Source organism: Etheostoma cragini, chromosome 24 (assembly GCF_013103735.1).
Source record: "Etheostoma cragini isolate CJK2018 chromosome 24, CSU_Ecrag_1.0, whole genome shotgun sequence".
NCBI lineage: Eukaryota > Metazoa > Chordata > Actinopteri > Perciformes > Percidae > Etheostoma > Etheostoma cragini.
In genome coordinates this window covers 7,728,852-7,745,524 of record NC_048430.1, presented here as the reverse complement: position 1 = coordinate 7,745,524, position 16,673 = coordinate 7,728,852, and the positions used below count along the sequence as shown (strand labels likewise).

The following is a 16,673-nucleotide window of genomic DNA, read 5'->3' as shown; positions in this document are numbered from 1 at the left end:
GGCCGTATGCGCTAAATCAATTCAACAGATATACTCACAATTAACAGATTCTCTTATCACTTGTAAAGACCTTTAAAGTGGTAGCTGTCTTTAATTCCTGACAAATTATCCAATTGGTGTTGCAAAATCAGATTATCAGACCGACAGATACCCAAGCAGTTTTGACTATATTCTGCTTCTGTCACTTCAGTGAAATGATTACTCAAAGTCCATGTTAGCACAATGCACGTATAAATCAGTAGTGCTGGTTGTAGTCAAGACAGGGCAGCTGCTTAACCCTTATCTCGTCTGGAAAAAAAAAACTTGTTTTCTTAGGATAGGTCCAATACAATTCCTCCTCTTTCTGACCCGAGCTGGATCTGAAGAACAGTAAATTTGCTTCCTAGCAGCACATGACAGCAATGATAGTAGAACGTATGTCACCACTGAACTGTAAAAGACATGCTGCATGTAAGAGGGGCATCAAGTATCAGCTGACTTTTGGAAAATCTAATAACACACCACAAAACCAGACCCAATATCACAAATGTCCACCGCATCAGCCATCAGGTGACCTTCTCTTCTCTAAAATGCCACTGATTAAAAAAAAATTCCAATAATTCCAAAAGCACAAGCTGAACATTCAAACAACTTGTTTGACTGTCCAAAACCAAGAAAACAAAGAAAAACTAATAAAATGCATATAATAAAATGCAAACTAATTTGTTTTGGACTACATATAAGGTATAAAATAAGGTTAAAAATTGCTTTAGAAAAACAGGATGGCAAAAACATCTAACATAAAATAAGATAAGTTAGTTATAAAAAACGCAAAATTAAACGCATAAAATTATTTTTAAGAATGAGGGTTTTAAATAGTTAAATAGTATTTGTTAATCTTACAAATATGCATTTGTACGTCTTATAAATAATACAGCAGCGTCATAAGTGTACGTGTGCCTGAAGGCAGCATCCTCCACTGACCAATGGGAGGAGGGCACTTCCTTTTACTATGCAAATACCGACATGAAATTCCCTCTCTGCCGATTCTACTCGCTACCCCAGTGCAATGCTAAAGCTGCAACGTTAGCACGTTATTTTTCCCATTTCTATAACCCTTGAGTGGGTCTTCCTGTCGTATTTCTTTACTCTCTTTTCTTTTCCTTTCCTAAGCAAACTGCAGCGTATTTACGGACATGCCTAACATCGTGCTTTTTAGCGGGAGCTCCCACCACGACCTGTCCCAAAAAGTGGCTGATCGACTGGGACTAGAGCTGGGGAAAGTTATAACGAAGAAATTCAGCAATCAGGAGACATGGTGAGTAACCTTTTAATTTGTAGACGACGCCTATTATTCTCTTGACTTTTGACATTAGCACGAGAAGCATGTTTGGGTTGCTATAGCAAATGGCTTCTCATGTTGCTCCAGCCTTGGTACCACATGTGGGTAGGTTAGCCTGAAGCTAACAATAGTTTACTATTCCGGTGGCAAAGCTGTAACGTTTAGCCGCATGTAAACCATGATGTAAACACACCAGGCTAGCAAGTTAGCACATGTGCGTCCTTTATCGGACAGCTTTAAAGTTACCTCTAACATTTAATAATAGTTGAGTTTTTAATTACTATATCTGCCTTTGCAATTGTTCAAATACAGCAGACTGACAAAACCAGATAAGTTTAGAAATTACGTAAAACATCACGCTAATGTTACGTATGTTTCCCATGTTATGGATGATTACCGTTATGGATAAGCAAAAAATGTATCAGGCCCCAGTGTGTATGTATTTTTAAACGCTCCCCCCCAATCACCTCATTTTGGTCTAGCTAAACGTTGTGGAAAAGCCCCTTTTTAATTGAGGGTAGATGGCTTGCTGCTTGGTTAATTACCCCGTTAAAATGTTAACTAGCTAGCTAAGCATTTAAAACACAGACAAGACACCTGGAAAGTCTTCTCCTAGCTAGCTAGCTAGCTAGCATCTTAACCTAGGTGAATACTGTTCCCCCGAAACGTGTTGATGTGGTAAAAATTGACACAGGCGATGATACACTTCTTATAATAACGTGGCTCACTGTAGTTATAAGCATCTGTTATAAGCAAAGTTATTAATGGTAACTCAGACCAAGGTATTACATGTTAAATATTTGCTCTAAACTAAGAGGATAACTTGCAGTTACTTAGGAATAAATGTACAGGTAGTTCTCACTGCTGCCTGTTTTCACAAGGGGAGTTTAGTCACATGCAGTTCTGGCTTCCAAAGCAGCCAAGCTAACAATTAGCTACAGTAGCTAGTTGAATTACAGACTTCACGCAAGCAGTTAGCCTCGTTTAATATTAACTAGCATAGCAAATTAGTACACGTATTAATTGTACTGCCTGGCCCTGAACATAGTAATTTATAACCTCATGTAGCTGGTTTTTAACCTCTGTAGGATGACCTTTTTGAAAATGGCGTGTTTGCTGAACTTTCTTGACCTGAACTCATCACCACGCAGTTTGTCCGATGCTGCAGCTATCTTAATGTATTTTTGCTGTTCTAACCATCTCCTAAGTAAATGTTTATGCTCTTTGATTCAGTAATAAGAAACCAAGCACTGCAGTGTTTGTTGTTGTTTTTAACCAGTTTAATTCCTGCTGTGGTAACTCGCTCACTCACTGTATCGCAATGCACTCTGGATTTCTGTTTTGTAATGTTTAATTTGCATGAAGCTAAAGAGTGTTTTCCAATACTGCTTTTCTCTGTTATACAGGTCTTGTATAGGTGTCTTGACTTTTTTTCATCCCCTCCCTGTTGGTACTGTTTCCACCCACAACTTTAAAATCCAGGGAAAACTCTGATTATCCAAGCTCAGGGTTCTCTCTAGGGAACGCAGCTGTTTGGGCGACATGCAAAACAAAGATTATTTTCTCATCCTCACAGACTAACAGAGAGAGAGAGAGAGGGGAGAACGATACGCTAATAACAGCTCTTCTCACAGCTCCGATACGTTTTGCCAGGTGATTCTCAGAGGTCAAGGACCCAGGCGGAGGGGGTGGATTCCTTGGAAGGACGTGCTGCTTGGTTGCACAGGGAGAAATGTCCAAAGAAAGATTGTATTGTTGTTTTGCTCTGGTGCTCTTTGTATATAAACTGATAAATGCAGTACATTTCAGGAAGATTTAGAATATCAAAAAGAGAGAGCCCACATTGGTAACTTTTCCCACATGTGGCTATTCTTTTTTTGGCTTTCTATGTATTGAAGGCCTCACTTGTTTTCTGTTTTGTTCCCACGTTTTGTCACCTTGACTGCTGTTAATTTTAGCCTCTGCAGCAGAAAATGTTTTTCTCAAGGTGGCCGTTCATCCTGAATGCTTCAACATACAATTTGAACATTTAAATGTTTTCCTTTCCCCCGTTCAGGTCTAGAATAGAATATTAGCTTATCTTAGGGCTAGGTGATGAACCATAACTAATGAACTTTCTTTGTACTGACCAAAATGTATCCATAGCACACAGAAAGTTGCCTTGTTTATGTTTTTTTTTGAACAGATACTCTGATTTAGAGAATCAGTTTCAAGGATTTGAATGTGTTGTGCGGCAACTTGAACATTTGACTAAATGGTAAAAGGGCTTTTGCAAAATAAAATGTGTTTTTGTTAACAAAACTCAAGAGGCTCTATAGCTGATGGTTTAGATGGAGCTTGAACAGCAGATGGTCAGTTAGTTAATTGACTGGAAAGAAATTGGCCAAAATGTGCAACCCTGCTTTATCAGGTTTTAGGAGGATTTGCTGCCTTTGTTGCTTATGTGATCAATGTGGGTTTTGGACTGGTGGTCGGAGATGTCCCCTTGGACTCTGTCATCGGAACTGTCATTGACGTTTTTCACTTTTATTAATGACTTATTGAATAAATCCTTCAACAAAAAAAAGATTCATGGCTAAGGAAAATTGTGTTTTAAATCAATGCATTCCTGGCGGTGTCCAAAATGATCTCCTAATTATCCAAATTGCTACTTTTGTTTGCGAGTATGGCTTTAGTAGTCAGTGAGTTTGAACAATGTGAGTGGCAGGTTCATCTGCCGAGGTTTACGACCTTTTTTGAAAGGACTGGCCTCTTTAAAAAAAAAAAAAACTGACCCTTGTGACTGCACAGACTCCTCACAACAGTCCACATCAAGTGATTACATGACCAGGGCCTGGTCATCCCCCCCCACAGAGGAATGCTTCACACACGTGCTGTGTGTTGCAGCACAGTTTTAAGTAGTTTTTTTTCTTCTTCAAACCTACTCCGATGAGCAGAGGGACTCGGCCCAGACTTGTTTCTTAACCTTCAAGGCAGATGTGTCATACATAACTTCACCGTGGGTGAACACTTATCACTCCGATATCTCATTGGCTCTTACGTTAACCTGAATGATAATCTGGAAGGGCTTAATCCTGCTGTCTAGAGATGGTTTAATGTTTCAATGGCCAACAGCTTGTCATAACTTGTTCATAAAGATGTGCTGAAGTCTTAGACTCGGTTTCATTCAAACGCAACGCTTCCTCTCACATCAGCCTGAGATCTTTGCTCTTTCGTGCAGTCCTAAAGCTGGCGCGTTTCCCTATTTGTCGCTCAAACAGTGTGGAGATCGGGGAAAGCGTGCGCGGCGAGGACGTGTACATCGTGCAGAGCGGTTGTGGCGAAATCAACGACAACCTGATGGAGCTGCTCATCATGATCAACGCCTGCAAGATTGCCTCCTCGTCCCGTGTGACCGCAGTCATCCCCTGCTTCCCCTACGCCCGGCAGGACAAAAAGGACAAGGTAGATACGCACACACATTTCATAACTCCGAAACAAATGTTTGATACATTTTCCACTTACCCACTTCACCTATGACCTTTTTTATTGGATTGGAATGATGATTACATGCATGCATCAGTCAGTCAGTCACTTTACTATTATAGGATATTCAATCAGGAGTGACCTTAATAATAAAAAAAAAGGTTTCCTGTACAGAGGGGCTCGAAAGTTTGGGCACCCCAGGTACAAATTTGTATTAATGTGCATAAAGAAGCCAAGAAAAGATGGAAAAATCTCCAAAAGGCATCAAGTGACACATTAGACATTCGTATAATATGTCACAAAAAAGTGGATTGTATTTCCGTCATTTACACTTTCAAAATAACATAACTCAAAAATGTTGTCTGCAAAAGTTTGGGCACCCTGCAGAGTTTCTATAATTAAAAAGAATTCTACATCACATGTGCAAATTAAGCCGAGTGATTGCACATGGGGCAAGGAGATTTTACCCCTATTGGTGGACCAAAATACCCAAAATCTGCGACCTGAGGGGAGTATTACGAGCTCAGAGTGAAGGGGGTGGTTTGTGCAGTCTAATATAGATCGGGCCTTGCAAAGTACTTGCTGGTCAAAGACCATTAAGGGGGACTGTGGGACACCAGTACACCTTTTACAATAGCTCGGGTTTTTTTTTTGTCCCTGATGTTCAAGTTGCCGTAAAAAGCAATCATGTCAAAAGTAAGAACCGATTTAAAAAGTAAGTACACTCTTTTCCTATCTACATTAATAACGTTGTACTTCCTAAAGAAGTACAAACGTTGCTCTCCCTTCCTACAGACCTCATCAAACTTCAGGCTTTTATTGATGACGGTCCCTAGATACTGTTCAACAAACTCAATTCCATTTCCCTTAATGAAATTCTTAGATGGTGGGAGGGATACTTTTTTAAAATCAATGACCATATCCTTGGTTATAATTGGAGAATGTACAGCGTGGGGACAGGACACAGCCCTGAGGAGAGCCAGTGGAAGAACAACACTGCTCTGACAGAGCGCCATTCACCCTAACCCTCTGAGATCTACATAAAAGTAAAAATCTACAGTCCAGCCGACACAGTTTACCTCAAGATTAAACCAGGTACGCAGTTTCCAAGCTAAAATATGTGGCTGGATAGTATTAAAAGCTGGCAAAAATCCATAAATAAAAGTCTGGCTTGAGTGCCTGGACCTTCCAGGTGTTTACAGAAAGTTCAGCAAAGTGATGGAGGCATCTTCTACCCCCCCCCCCCCCCCCCCCCCCCCCCCCCACCACCACCACTATAGTTATCTTTTACAAGCAATCTTCCTGCAATAGGAGACTAGGGCTGCACAATTAATCCAATTTTAATCCCGATTTTGGCTCCCAAAAGCGATATTTTGAGTGAGTCATTCCGTTCATAGAAGGCTCTGAGTTTTTTTGCGAAGCCAACCTACCGCTCCGTGAACCACTGTCAGTTGTTCCCTGCACCTACCTGTGTTGCAGCTGTATGTATGCACAACATCTCCAACTTTAACATAAGAGGAATGTAGCACAGTGTGGATGTGAAAGCAGTTACGATGTGTTCTACGTGACTATAAAATAAAAAGGAGTTGAAAGCTTCAGCTCGACCTTTGTTACTATCATAGCCTGCTGACTTGTTTTCAGTATTATTACCGTATGCTGACCCATTAGTTCCGTGCCATGCTGCCTTCAAACTGTTGCTGCTTAAAGTTTCCTCTAGCTTATTTTACATTTTATCTTGGCCCTCCTAATTTGCAGTGCGACCTCTCTCCTTGCTCCTTGCATGGGTAACACCTTACTTAAACCTCATCTATCGTAGCCTCTAATAACTTAATCATAACACTATACTTTAATCCACTTATGTAAGAGGAAAACATAGTTGGAATAATATCAATGTAAGGTATAATTGCTGACACGTGCTGTACTTAATGTGTACTTTAGTGTCAAATCATACCAAGAGTTATCTCATGACACTGTACAGGTAGAGTAGGTCTAGACCACACTCTATAATTTACAGCAACCCAACAATTCCCTAGAACTAAGACCAGTAATGATGGTAGCAATTATGAAAAAATGTCCTTGCGTCTGCATCTACAGTTTATGAACAGTTGTATATGATGTGTATAAATGCTAAATGATAGTTTGTATTTCCTTTGTAGCATCCCAGATTGAAATGTTACTTAATGTCGCAGTGGTATATTCATGGGAAAACTTGTGTGTACACAATGTACTGTGAGCGCAGTTTTGTTCAACACTCCAATTTAGAATTGTAGCCGGGCTCTGCTCAGAACGTCTGAAATTGACACATCAGGCATTCCAGCGGATCTGAGAAACAGGTTCACACAACCTGCGTCCCTTAAGAATTATTATCATGCAATGCCTCGGTTGTTTATGTAACTACAAAAGCAAATCAGGTCTGTATGAAGCAACAAGAGAGGGCTCCACTAGTTGGCACCTCTGCCTGCAGACAAGCTTACCCACATGAGGGTGGACCACGCGAGGGTCAAAGCCCTGCAAGCACGTTGGTGTACCCCATCCACACGGTGCCTTGAGGGTTACAGGAAAGATTTCCAGGCTTCCTGCAGGACTGTTTTTTATTCATATTGCATTATCCTATCATTGTTTGGTCATTTAAAAAAAAAAAAAAAAAAAATGGAATTTCTTATCACTGATGTATCAGGTTCAATTTAGTTCATCCGGTTGCAGTAGGTATCTCGTCAGCCCGAATCTCCAAACTGCCTGATGGATTTACAAGCTCAGCCACCATGACCGGGTAGTCGAGTGTTTTGCCAACAAGCAAAGTTCTTTTTTTTTTACCTGGGCTGCAATGGAAAGGTCACAGGTAAAGTCCTGACAAAGCCTCTTTCAGTAAGACAGAGTTCTCTGAGAAAGCTCACAGCTGGGTGCTTTAAAAAAAAACTAAGTAGCAAGCAGAGGCTGTCTCATAAGACTTTAGATAATTGGTTGAAAATCAGGTCCACTTTCAAGTCGACATCAAATTTCATTTTGACAATGATTTGCATAGAAAAGGACAACCTTCCAGTATTTTTAAAGTTCCGAGAATTTTTTTCCTACTTGCTTACCTCCAGCGAATGTGTCTTGATTCTTGTCCCAGAGCCGAGCACCCATATCAGCCAAGCTGGTGGCAAACATGTTGTCCGTGGCCGGCGCCGACCACATCATCACGATGGACCTCCACGCCTCACAGATCCAGGTTAGTGCACAGCTTCCCTGGGCGTTTCATGTTGGTTCTGTATTGAAAGCTTGTGTAAAAAAAACGACTGCTAGCTTTCATTTTTATCAATGGCACCAAAGAACTTGGGACGTTTTCACACATAAAAAAACCCGAACCCAGGTCCGGACCACATTTGATCTGGTAAGTTTTGGTTTCACGCTGCAATTATGCAAGCGCACTATAGAGCTACATGCGTCAACACTACATCCTGCTGTCATCCCATACCTGAGCTGCGTCTCCAGATACTTTTAATTGATTGGTTTGTAGACAGGCTTCCCCGTCCTCTCGTATCCTCTCTCTATGTCTGAGTTTTTTCCACTGATTGCTGCTCGCCCCCACTGGCCAAGCTCTTTTTGGTTTGTTGAGAAGTGACACACGGGAACTTTCCTTCTGGAGCATTCATTCAGAGACAAACCAAAAGCTACACCGTACATTTACTTAAAGCGCTATATAAATACAGCACATTTAAATTTACATTCACCCTCACTCTCCACCGGGCTATTCCTTAAAGGAGCTGTCCAGCTGCCAGAGCGTCTTGTATTTGGTTCGACCCATCCAAAATATGCGTTCACACTATAAAAAAAACAGGACCACTTCTTTTTATCTGACCAAAATTTGGTCTTGTGATCTAGATCCTGGTCCGGGGGAGGTTTCCAACTGTAATTTTTGGTTCGGGTTAAATTGAAAAGTCCGGACCAAATGACGTTTGTGTGAAAACGTCCAAAGTTTGTGCAAGTTATTTTGTGTTAGCTCGCCTTCGCTGGCGGCCTAAATGGAGTAGAGCCATTGGAGGTGCTAGCTTAGCTTAGCGAGGCTTCAGCAGAGGTAGTAAAGACAGAGTAGTGGGTGTGAATAAGTTGAAAGGACGAGGATGCAAATTTGAATGTAAACCCCAACTACTAGCACTTAGTAATTGTAGTTGTAATAGAATTAGTATTTCCACTACTACTCTCACTTGTGTCACTCTCAGGCTCTCTGTTTCTCTCTCTGTGTCTTCGTGCAGTCCACACTGAAGCTCGTAATGTCTCTATTTTGTGACGTGGTCTCGTGGTTCAGGGGCCGAGAATCCCAGGAAACGGCATAGATATTTAATGTTTTCATTTTATTAAAACTGGATTTGTGCCACAGGCCCTGATTTCCTGGACCGACTGTTTAAACCTAAAATGTTTTTCTAAGGATCTTCACGCTGTTGTCTTTCTTTACAGGGCTTTTTCGACATCGCTGTAGACAACCTTTACGCAGAGCCCGCTGTCCTGCAGTGGATCAGAGAAAATATTCCAGAGTGGAAGAATTGCATCATAGTGTCCCCGGATGCCGGCGGAGCCAAACGGTAAGATACAGCGAGGTTCCAGGGACACAATGATGTACGCGTGAGTCATTCGTAATAGTGGCGCTCTTATTCGGAGATGCCTGCAAAAGCTCGTGACGGTGCAGACACTTCTTTAGATCTCTGCTCGGCTTCACCATTTTGAAGGCGAGCTCCAGTCCGTTGCCGCCACGAAGTTAAATCAAGAGTCGGCAAGTCCCTCTGTTGGACGAGCATGTAATGAGCCTCTCTTCCTGTTCCCGTGTCCAGTGTGACGTCCATCGCAGACCGTCTGAACGTGGACTTTGCGCTCATCCACAAAGAGAGGAAGAAGGCCAACGAAGTGGACCGCATGGTGCTGGTGGGGGACGTCAAGGACCGCGTGGCCATCATGGTGGACGACATGGCCGACACCTGTGGCACCATCTGCCACGCCGCCGACAAGTCAGTAGCATTTCGACCCGTTTTTCATGTTTGTCTGTGAAGTGTGCGGACATGGCTGAGCTTCATTAGGAATTGGAGTCCCACCAATGTTAGGCCTTTCCTGATCGGTATCTGCATTTTATAATGGCCGATAAATGATTCTGATGATTGAATATTTGGTTATTTATTTATATTTATATAAAATAAAAATGGCCTGTCAACCATGTTATGACTGACGGTCGGGCTCTGATCTGAATTGATATTGGGATCACAGTCTTGAGTGTTGAAGACAGTGTGCAGACCATGCTAGGCTGGGGGGACTGATGCAGTGTTGCACCTTTTGGTCCATTAACCCTTTGAACTCTGCAGTAGAAACGGTCCGCCAGTGCCTACATTGGTATGCCTGCCTATTGTGATGCCAATTCTTGGATTATCTTAAAATGCTTCATTTCCCTAAAAGGTTATGTAAGTCAATAAACTGTAATAATTTAACTTGTGTCTTAAAATAAATAAGGGAAAGAAAATCAGCCATGTGTTTTCATCACCTTGGTGAAAGCTTTAAAATAAAAGAAGAAAAGATGGTTTTAGAATGGCATGCACATCAAGTAGAATAAAAACCAGCATTTTCTCTTTTCTTTTGCTTACCGCCACCCCCCTCTTTGGAAGACAACTTCATTTTTAATAACACAATATGACATTCAGTGCATTTACTGTTGTCCTACTGTAACCATTCGCCGTGTTTAAGTGAGACCCTGGATCTATATAAGGGCAGGGGGGATTAAAACACCACATACAGAGTGTAACACATAACATAAAATGTGACAGAGGGACAACAAAGGGACGTGAGACAGGACAATATGAGAAATGACGAGAGTGGACAAATGACGAACTTTTATATTGTATTATTAGTGATTAGGTAGAATGATCTGTAATTCACATTGGGTGGTCACGGTTAGGGTGTTGAAAGGAGTTGGCAAACGTGTTATGCACAGGTGTGGATAGCGTGTGCCAATGTGTGTGAATAAAATGGCGACTGCAGGGGCAAAAAAAAGGGGGGGGGGGGTTATCGCAGAATGAAGGAACGAGGTATATGTCTTGTAATGTTCACGGCTTGTAGTTATGGTTTTGTTGAATTTAGAAATAGGGAGCATGCTGACATTTGCTTCCTTACTAGTACTTTTTCTTAATACATTTAAAGTGCTTTAATGTCTCCTTCAGGCTGATTGATGCTGGCGCGGTCAAGGTTTACGCCATCCTCACACACGGCATCTTCTCCGGTCCCGCCATCTCTCGCATTAACAGCGCCCCGTTCGAGGCTGTGGTGGTGACCAACACCATCCCGCAGGAGGAGAAGATGAAGGCGTGCCCGAAAATACAGGTACACACACGGTCAGAGTTCCTGAAGATGTGCTACGTGGTGGTTTTCAAGGCTGCACCAACACTTGACCAACTGCCTTGTTCTGTGTTACAATTATGGCTTGATTTTTGGACTGTCATGCAAATGTATTTCACACTCCAAGACACTTAAATACTTCAAAATGGACTCCATAGAGTCCATTTTCCCCCCCAAAACGTATTTAATGTGAATTTATTTTCCTCACGTTTACTTGTTTCTCCCAGGTCATCGACATCTCCATGATCCTGGCGGAGGCGATCAGGAGAACCCACAACGGCGAGTCCGTGTCCTACCTCTTCAGCCACGTCCCCTTGTAAAGAATGAGAGGGGGTGGCCCCCGGCCTTTCTCCCCCCCCCCCCCGAAGGTTTTTGGCCAACCTCAATATGACTGTTTAAATGTCATGGTCACACATTGGTTGACATTTTCACCCAGGAGACAGAGCGACACAACATTTCCTTCTCTGAAGACCATGTTTGTATTTATGGATATGTATCTTTATTTTTCAGTTTCAGTCTCGCCGACCTTGGTCACCCAAGGCCTGGCCTTCATTTTAACCAAAGGCTCCATTATGTAACTATGCTTTATGTGTACCTCATATTGAGCTCTCATTAAACGAAGCATTCCACCGTCATGCGATGAGAAATATTTTGGCCCATTCCGCTTCATAAAGTAATGCAAAAAGTTAAGTATGTGCTATAATGTTTGCTTTAACAGCTGCTAAAAGTATTAATATAAAATAGCCTAACCCTTAATGCTATTTTGATTGTAAAGGTGTATGCTCAGTGCTATCATCAGGCCACAGTTTAAAGCTGCTCCGCAAGCGTTAAAGAACACACTTAACTTCATCACTTTTAGTTTTCTATTTTTATTTAGTGAGTAACATGAAGGTACTGATGCTCCTTCCCTCTGCACTGTCATTTCTCCCACAATAAGCTGCTGTCACCCATTGGTGGCTCATCTGTATGACAACCTTTTTCTTTAGAAATTGCTTTAAAAAAACTAAATATATTGACAAGGTCTGTTGTTGATTAAAGGTGTATTATACAAGGCGTAGTTTTTTTACCCGTGTTCCAAAAGGTCATGAAATCAAGTTGAGCCCTAAGCTTGTTCTAGTGTTATGATTTCTACCGTAAAATGTCTTACGATGGTGAGAAGAGACCGTCCCATCCTTCCGTTTGAATGAGACGGGGTTCGCTGTTTGCCTGTAGGTTTTTGGTGGGAAAGCGTGATAATTTTTTTTTTATTTTATGTTAACCCTTGAGAGCGGTTTCTTTGACAATAAAGCTTTGACAATGGCGTACACATGCTTCTCGGTGCTTTCCTTTTTTTTAAATCATTACATTTAATGGAACATTACAGCAAGTTGGGGACAGATTTAACTTAAATTGGTAGATTGCAGCAGTAGAAACATGATACCCTGACTAAAAATGATGCATACTACACCTCCCATAATGCAACTCAATAATGTCCCTCTTTAGTAAATGCCCGAAACATTAAATGAGACCATTTTAACTAATTTTGATGGCTTTAAGGCTTTAATTTTATCGCATGGTAATGAGTTAGATCCTGAGGGTTAACCAAAGGAAAATACCAGAACATTTGTTGACTATGTAAAGATATTTGTTATTGTTTTTGTACTTCAGTATTCCTTTTTTCTGCTGCTTTACACGTTTCCCACTATATTGATCTGACAGGATTTTCCATCAAAAAGGTCAAACTAGGGTTTGAATGCAGCATTCTTGCTCGAGTATACATTAATTGCCATCTGAATACATACTGTGCTGATAAATTGTCACTGATTTGATTACAGCTCAATATTGATACCCAAAGACCTTTGATTTGTCATTTGATGCACGTTGGGGCAGATTCTTTTACATTCACAGTTCTTTACACATAGTCTTGAAAGATCAAATCTAGTATTTATTTCTACTGGTACACACTGGGCTGCCTTCACGTGCTGAGTCGCATTCTGAGGAGCATGACCGTCCCATCGCCACCAGGGGGCGCTCGCTGTGTAGGAATGGGCATCCCGACCAGCTGCAGACAGATCCGAGGAAAGAGGAGAAATAAGGTGCCATGGAAGTCAAATGGAGTCGTTTTCACATCAAGTGCAGTTGAACTAATAGTACATTTGAAGTAAAACAGCTACAAAGATGGTAAACTGAATTAAAGGGCTGCCATGTATGATATTAAACAGTGATACCATGAAAGATGGACTGTATCATTTTGCGTCACGTGGCCAATGCAGCGCAAAAAAACACAACAAATCCTTTTTTTTTTTACATTTCTTACCTGTGGGAGATAATATTTGGCTCTTCTCTTTAGTGTTTGGTTTCAGCATGAGGATGGAGGGTTCGTTTCTGTCCAGCAGGGGGACACGGAGGATGGGAACTGGTGATGTCAGATGTCATTAGCATATTTCTGACTATATCTAACGCTTGCGCAAAGACGCGCCACTACTGCTGCAACGCACTGACCAGAGACCATCCAGCCATCAGCCAACACTTCGGTAAGCTCCATTCAACACAGCATTGCTATTGTTTGAGCTTTTTTTTTTTTTTATTGCCTGCAGCTAGAAGGGATCCGGATTCATGTGGTGAATGGGATCCAGGCGCTGGGGAACAATAATGCGCAAATTGTGTGAACCAGGGACAGAATATAAGACAATGCGCGTTTTAAGTGAAAGCAGCTTGTTGTTTTTGGGCGTTGATTAGCTAATTAAAATGAAATGTGACAGCAGGGCAGGCACGTGTTGGCATGTCTTTGTCTCAAGTACACACACATTTTCTTTGTTGCAGTTTGTGGTTGAGCAATATGGTTCCAGATAATTAACACGTTGTGATTTTACGCGCTTTATTTGGCCATGAACACGTCTGGTGGGTATTTATTTTAAATTTTTTGGGGGGGTATTTGAAGCAGAGGAGTTAAACTTTGGATTTCCAGACTAACGTGACTGTGCAAAAAGACGCCAATCTGGGCGGTGGTTCCATCAGATTGCACCCAAAGGGGAGTTTACGTGACAAGTGAATTGCGGATGGTGCACAGCTTCCATGTGAAAGCCCCGAGTAGACACCCATAAATCAATATTTTACCTTCTAGATTAGGTCCTTGTTTTATTATTGTCATTTTTCTTTTTCAAGATATTTGCACATGAGCATGCGGTCTCTCCTCTTGGTTGCGTTTTATTTTTTTATTTTGTTGGTCTCCTCTCCGACAGCCCAGCATTAGACCTCATGTTATGTAAATGTCTGCTTCGGACTGGCTTCATTGTCTAGCAGCCTGTCTGTCCTCTGTGTGTCCGTTGGATAACGGGGACGGATGGCGGGTAGACCCGCACGGGAACAAAGGGAGGCGGACGGACACTAGAGGAGAAAGTAGTCTGCGGTTACGCATGTAGTTTAACTACACAACAGATTTTTTTTTTTGGGTGGGGGGGGGGGGGGGGGGCTGTGAGAGTTTTAGGCAACGCCCTAAGACTGATCAAGAAGTCAGATCAAACCATGTTGTCTAGATTTTGCTTGTAGGGTACATTGTAACAACCTCATGAATACACAGAGGCATATATTTTGAAGTAACTGACATGTAGTTTCAGCATTGGGACCAGTCACGTGCTCTCTAAAGGGCGTGCTTCCCTTTTTTTTTTCTGACCTTACAGACTACCTGCAACAATGAGTGACAAGCCTGACATCTCGGAGGTGACCAACTTCGACAAGACCAAGCTGAAGAAGACGGAGACGCAGGAGAAGAATCCCCTGCCTACAAAAGAAAGTAAGGCTCATATTGTTGGTTGGGGGGGGGGGGGGGGGGGGGGGGGGATTGCATCACTCTTTATATCCTTAACTTTGCGTTTGCTTTATTGAATATGGAGCTGGGTGCAGTATGGTCCTAATTTGAGGAATCTCACATCTCCTTCCCTTCCACAGCCATCGAACAGGAGAAGGCGGAGACGTCGTGAAGACCCGTCCTCTCGTCATGCACTGTACACACTCCCCATCCCCCCCCCCCCACTCCACTGCCCCCCCACCCCTCTTCCCGCATTGCCTTGTTTTCAGTCACTTCTTTTTAGCTGTATAACTTTGTAACCGAAATTTAAGAAAACGACGATAACCGAGCCGCGCAGCTTCTGGAGGGATGACTCCTCCGTCAGGACGGTCGGCCCCGTCCCTTCAAACGCCACCTCGACCACGGCCTTCATCTTTCTGATGAGGGTTTGTAGGAGGAACAGGAGGAAGGGGGGGGGGGACAGGTGCACAGCTCTTAAACACCACATCGGCATGCAGCAGAGAGGCCTAAGGGACGGGACGGGGCGTGGCCTGCATCCCAGCAAGCCAATCGCTGTCTCTCACACGTCACCCAACTTCCTGTGTGGCTTCTTTTTGCGCCCAAGCTAAGGCGTCAAGCTTTTTTTTTTGTTTCTCTCAAATTTTCGGGAAATGCACAACTTTGTTTGTACGCTGGCCAAAATGTAAATGCCCCAAAAGTTGATACTGTTTGTCACAATGCTTTTTTTTCTTTTGTATGTGCACAAGGATTTAAAAAAAAAAAATGTAATAGATTCCATCTAGATCCGGGAGAAGCTCAAATGGACCTTATTTATGGTAACATGTAACACCCTTTTGTCAGTGATTCGGGATAGCTTTTGTGTTGCAACCTGTCTCAAAGGAGGAAAAAAACAAATATACCGGCGAGTGATTCCATTTGTTTGCAACAGTAGGAGTTCCAGTAGTCGTGTAACGCTGCCACAAATCATTACCAGAAATGGGAAACCGTGAAATGTTGTAATAAAAAAAGAATTTGTTACTAATGATATGTGGGGCTGAGTGCTTTTTACACCCCAATCCTCACACTTATTTTTAGTTTACACACATTTCACATTACGTCGTAATTGTCACACTCCCTTTAGCTCATAGAACAGTAATGTAGTTCCAGTTCTGCTGCTCATCCTGGTCTAACCCACCTGTCACACTGACGCTGCAGATGCTTAACAATCCTCTAGCGTTACTGTAGGGATGAGGCTGCACTATTAAAAGGCCTCAATGGCTCAAGCCCTGCAGGGCTTTACCAGCAGGGGAGTTGCGTTTTGAATGTGTGTGTGTGTCGGCACTGAAATGAAAGTAACTTGTCAAAACGGTGTTCTTTCAAGCTGTTGTGGTCTGCGCACAGCTTGTTTTGAAGTGACTATTGCGAAGAAACCAGTCCTACATTCCAGGAAGTAGACTCCTCCTGTGAACCTTTAACCCCAGAATCGGTAAAGAGAATGTATTAGCTACATGCTTTCTTTTTTTGTTAACTTATCAAAAGCACTAAGGGGAATAAAGCTGACTCATTAACATTGCGCATGCATCTGTGATTCATTGGTGAGCGGCTTATGGGACTGCGGGCCTTGAACGACAGTTCAGCATTAGCAGGATAGGATTTACTCCACCCTTTGTCCTAAATTAGCCACCACCTACAAAGCCTTAATGTCATTAACGTGACATCCTGCAAATGGCATGCATTAATGATATGTAATGGTAAGTCTACTTTCTC

The 16,673-nt window shown here is 42.3% G+C and overlaps 2 protein-coding genes across 2 annotated transcripts; both read left to right on the top strand.

The window, feature by feature from the left end:
• The first annotated feature begins 1,004 nt into the window (after positions 1 to 1,004).
• LOC117939144 (ribose-phosphate pyrophosphokinase 2) lies at positions 1,005 to 11,818 on the top strand. The gene is made up of 7 exons (XM_034864181.1): positions 1,005 to 1,297; positions 4,582 to 4,765; positions 7,899 to 7,997; positions 9,224 to 9,348; positions 9,595 to 9,768; positions 10,966 to 11,125; positions 11,368 to 11,818. Exons 1-7 carry the CDS (start codon positions 1,176 to 1,178, stop codon positions 11,458 to 11,460), a joined length of 957 nt encoding a protein of 318 aa, XP_034720072.1. The 5' UTR covers positions 1,005 to 1,175; the 3' UTR covers positions 11,461 to 11,818.
• A 1,581-nt stretch (positions 11,819 to 13,399) lies between these two features.
• Positions 13,400 to 15,248, top strand: LOC117939145 (thymosin beta-12). The gene is made up of 3 exons (XM_034864182.1): positions 13,400 to 13,653; positions 14,800 to 14,912; positions 15,068 to 15,248. Exons 2-3 carry the CDS (start codon positions 14,813 to 14,815, stop codon positions 15,097 to 15,099), a joined length of 132 nt encoding a protein of 43 aa, XP_034720073.1. The 5' UTR covers positions 13,400 to 13,653; positions 14,800 to 14,812; the 3' UTR covers positions 15,100 to 15,248.
• Positions 15,249 to 16,673: the final 1,425 nt, after the last annotated feature.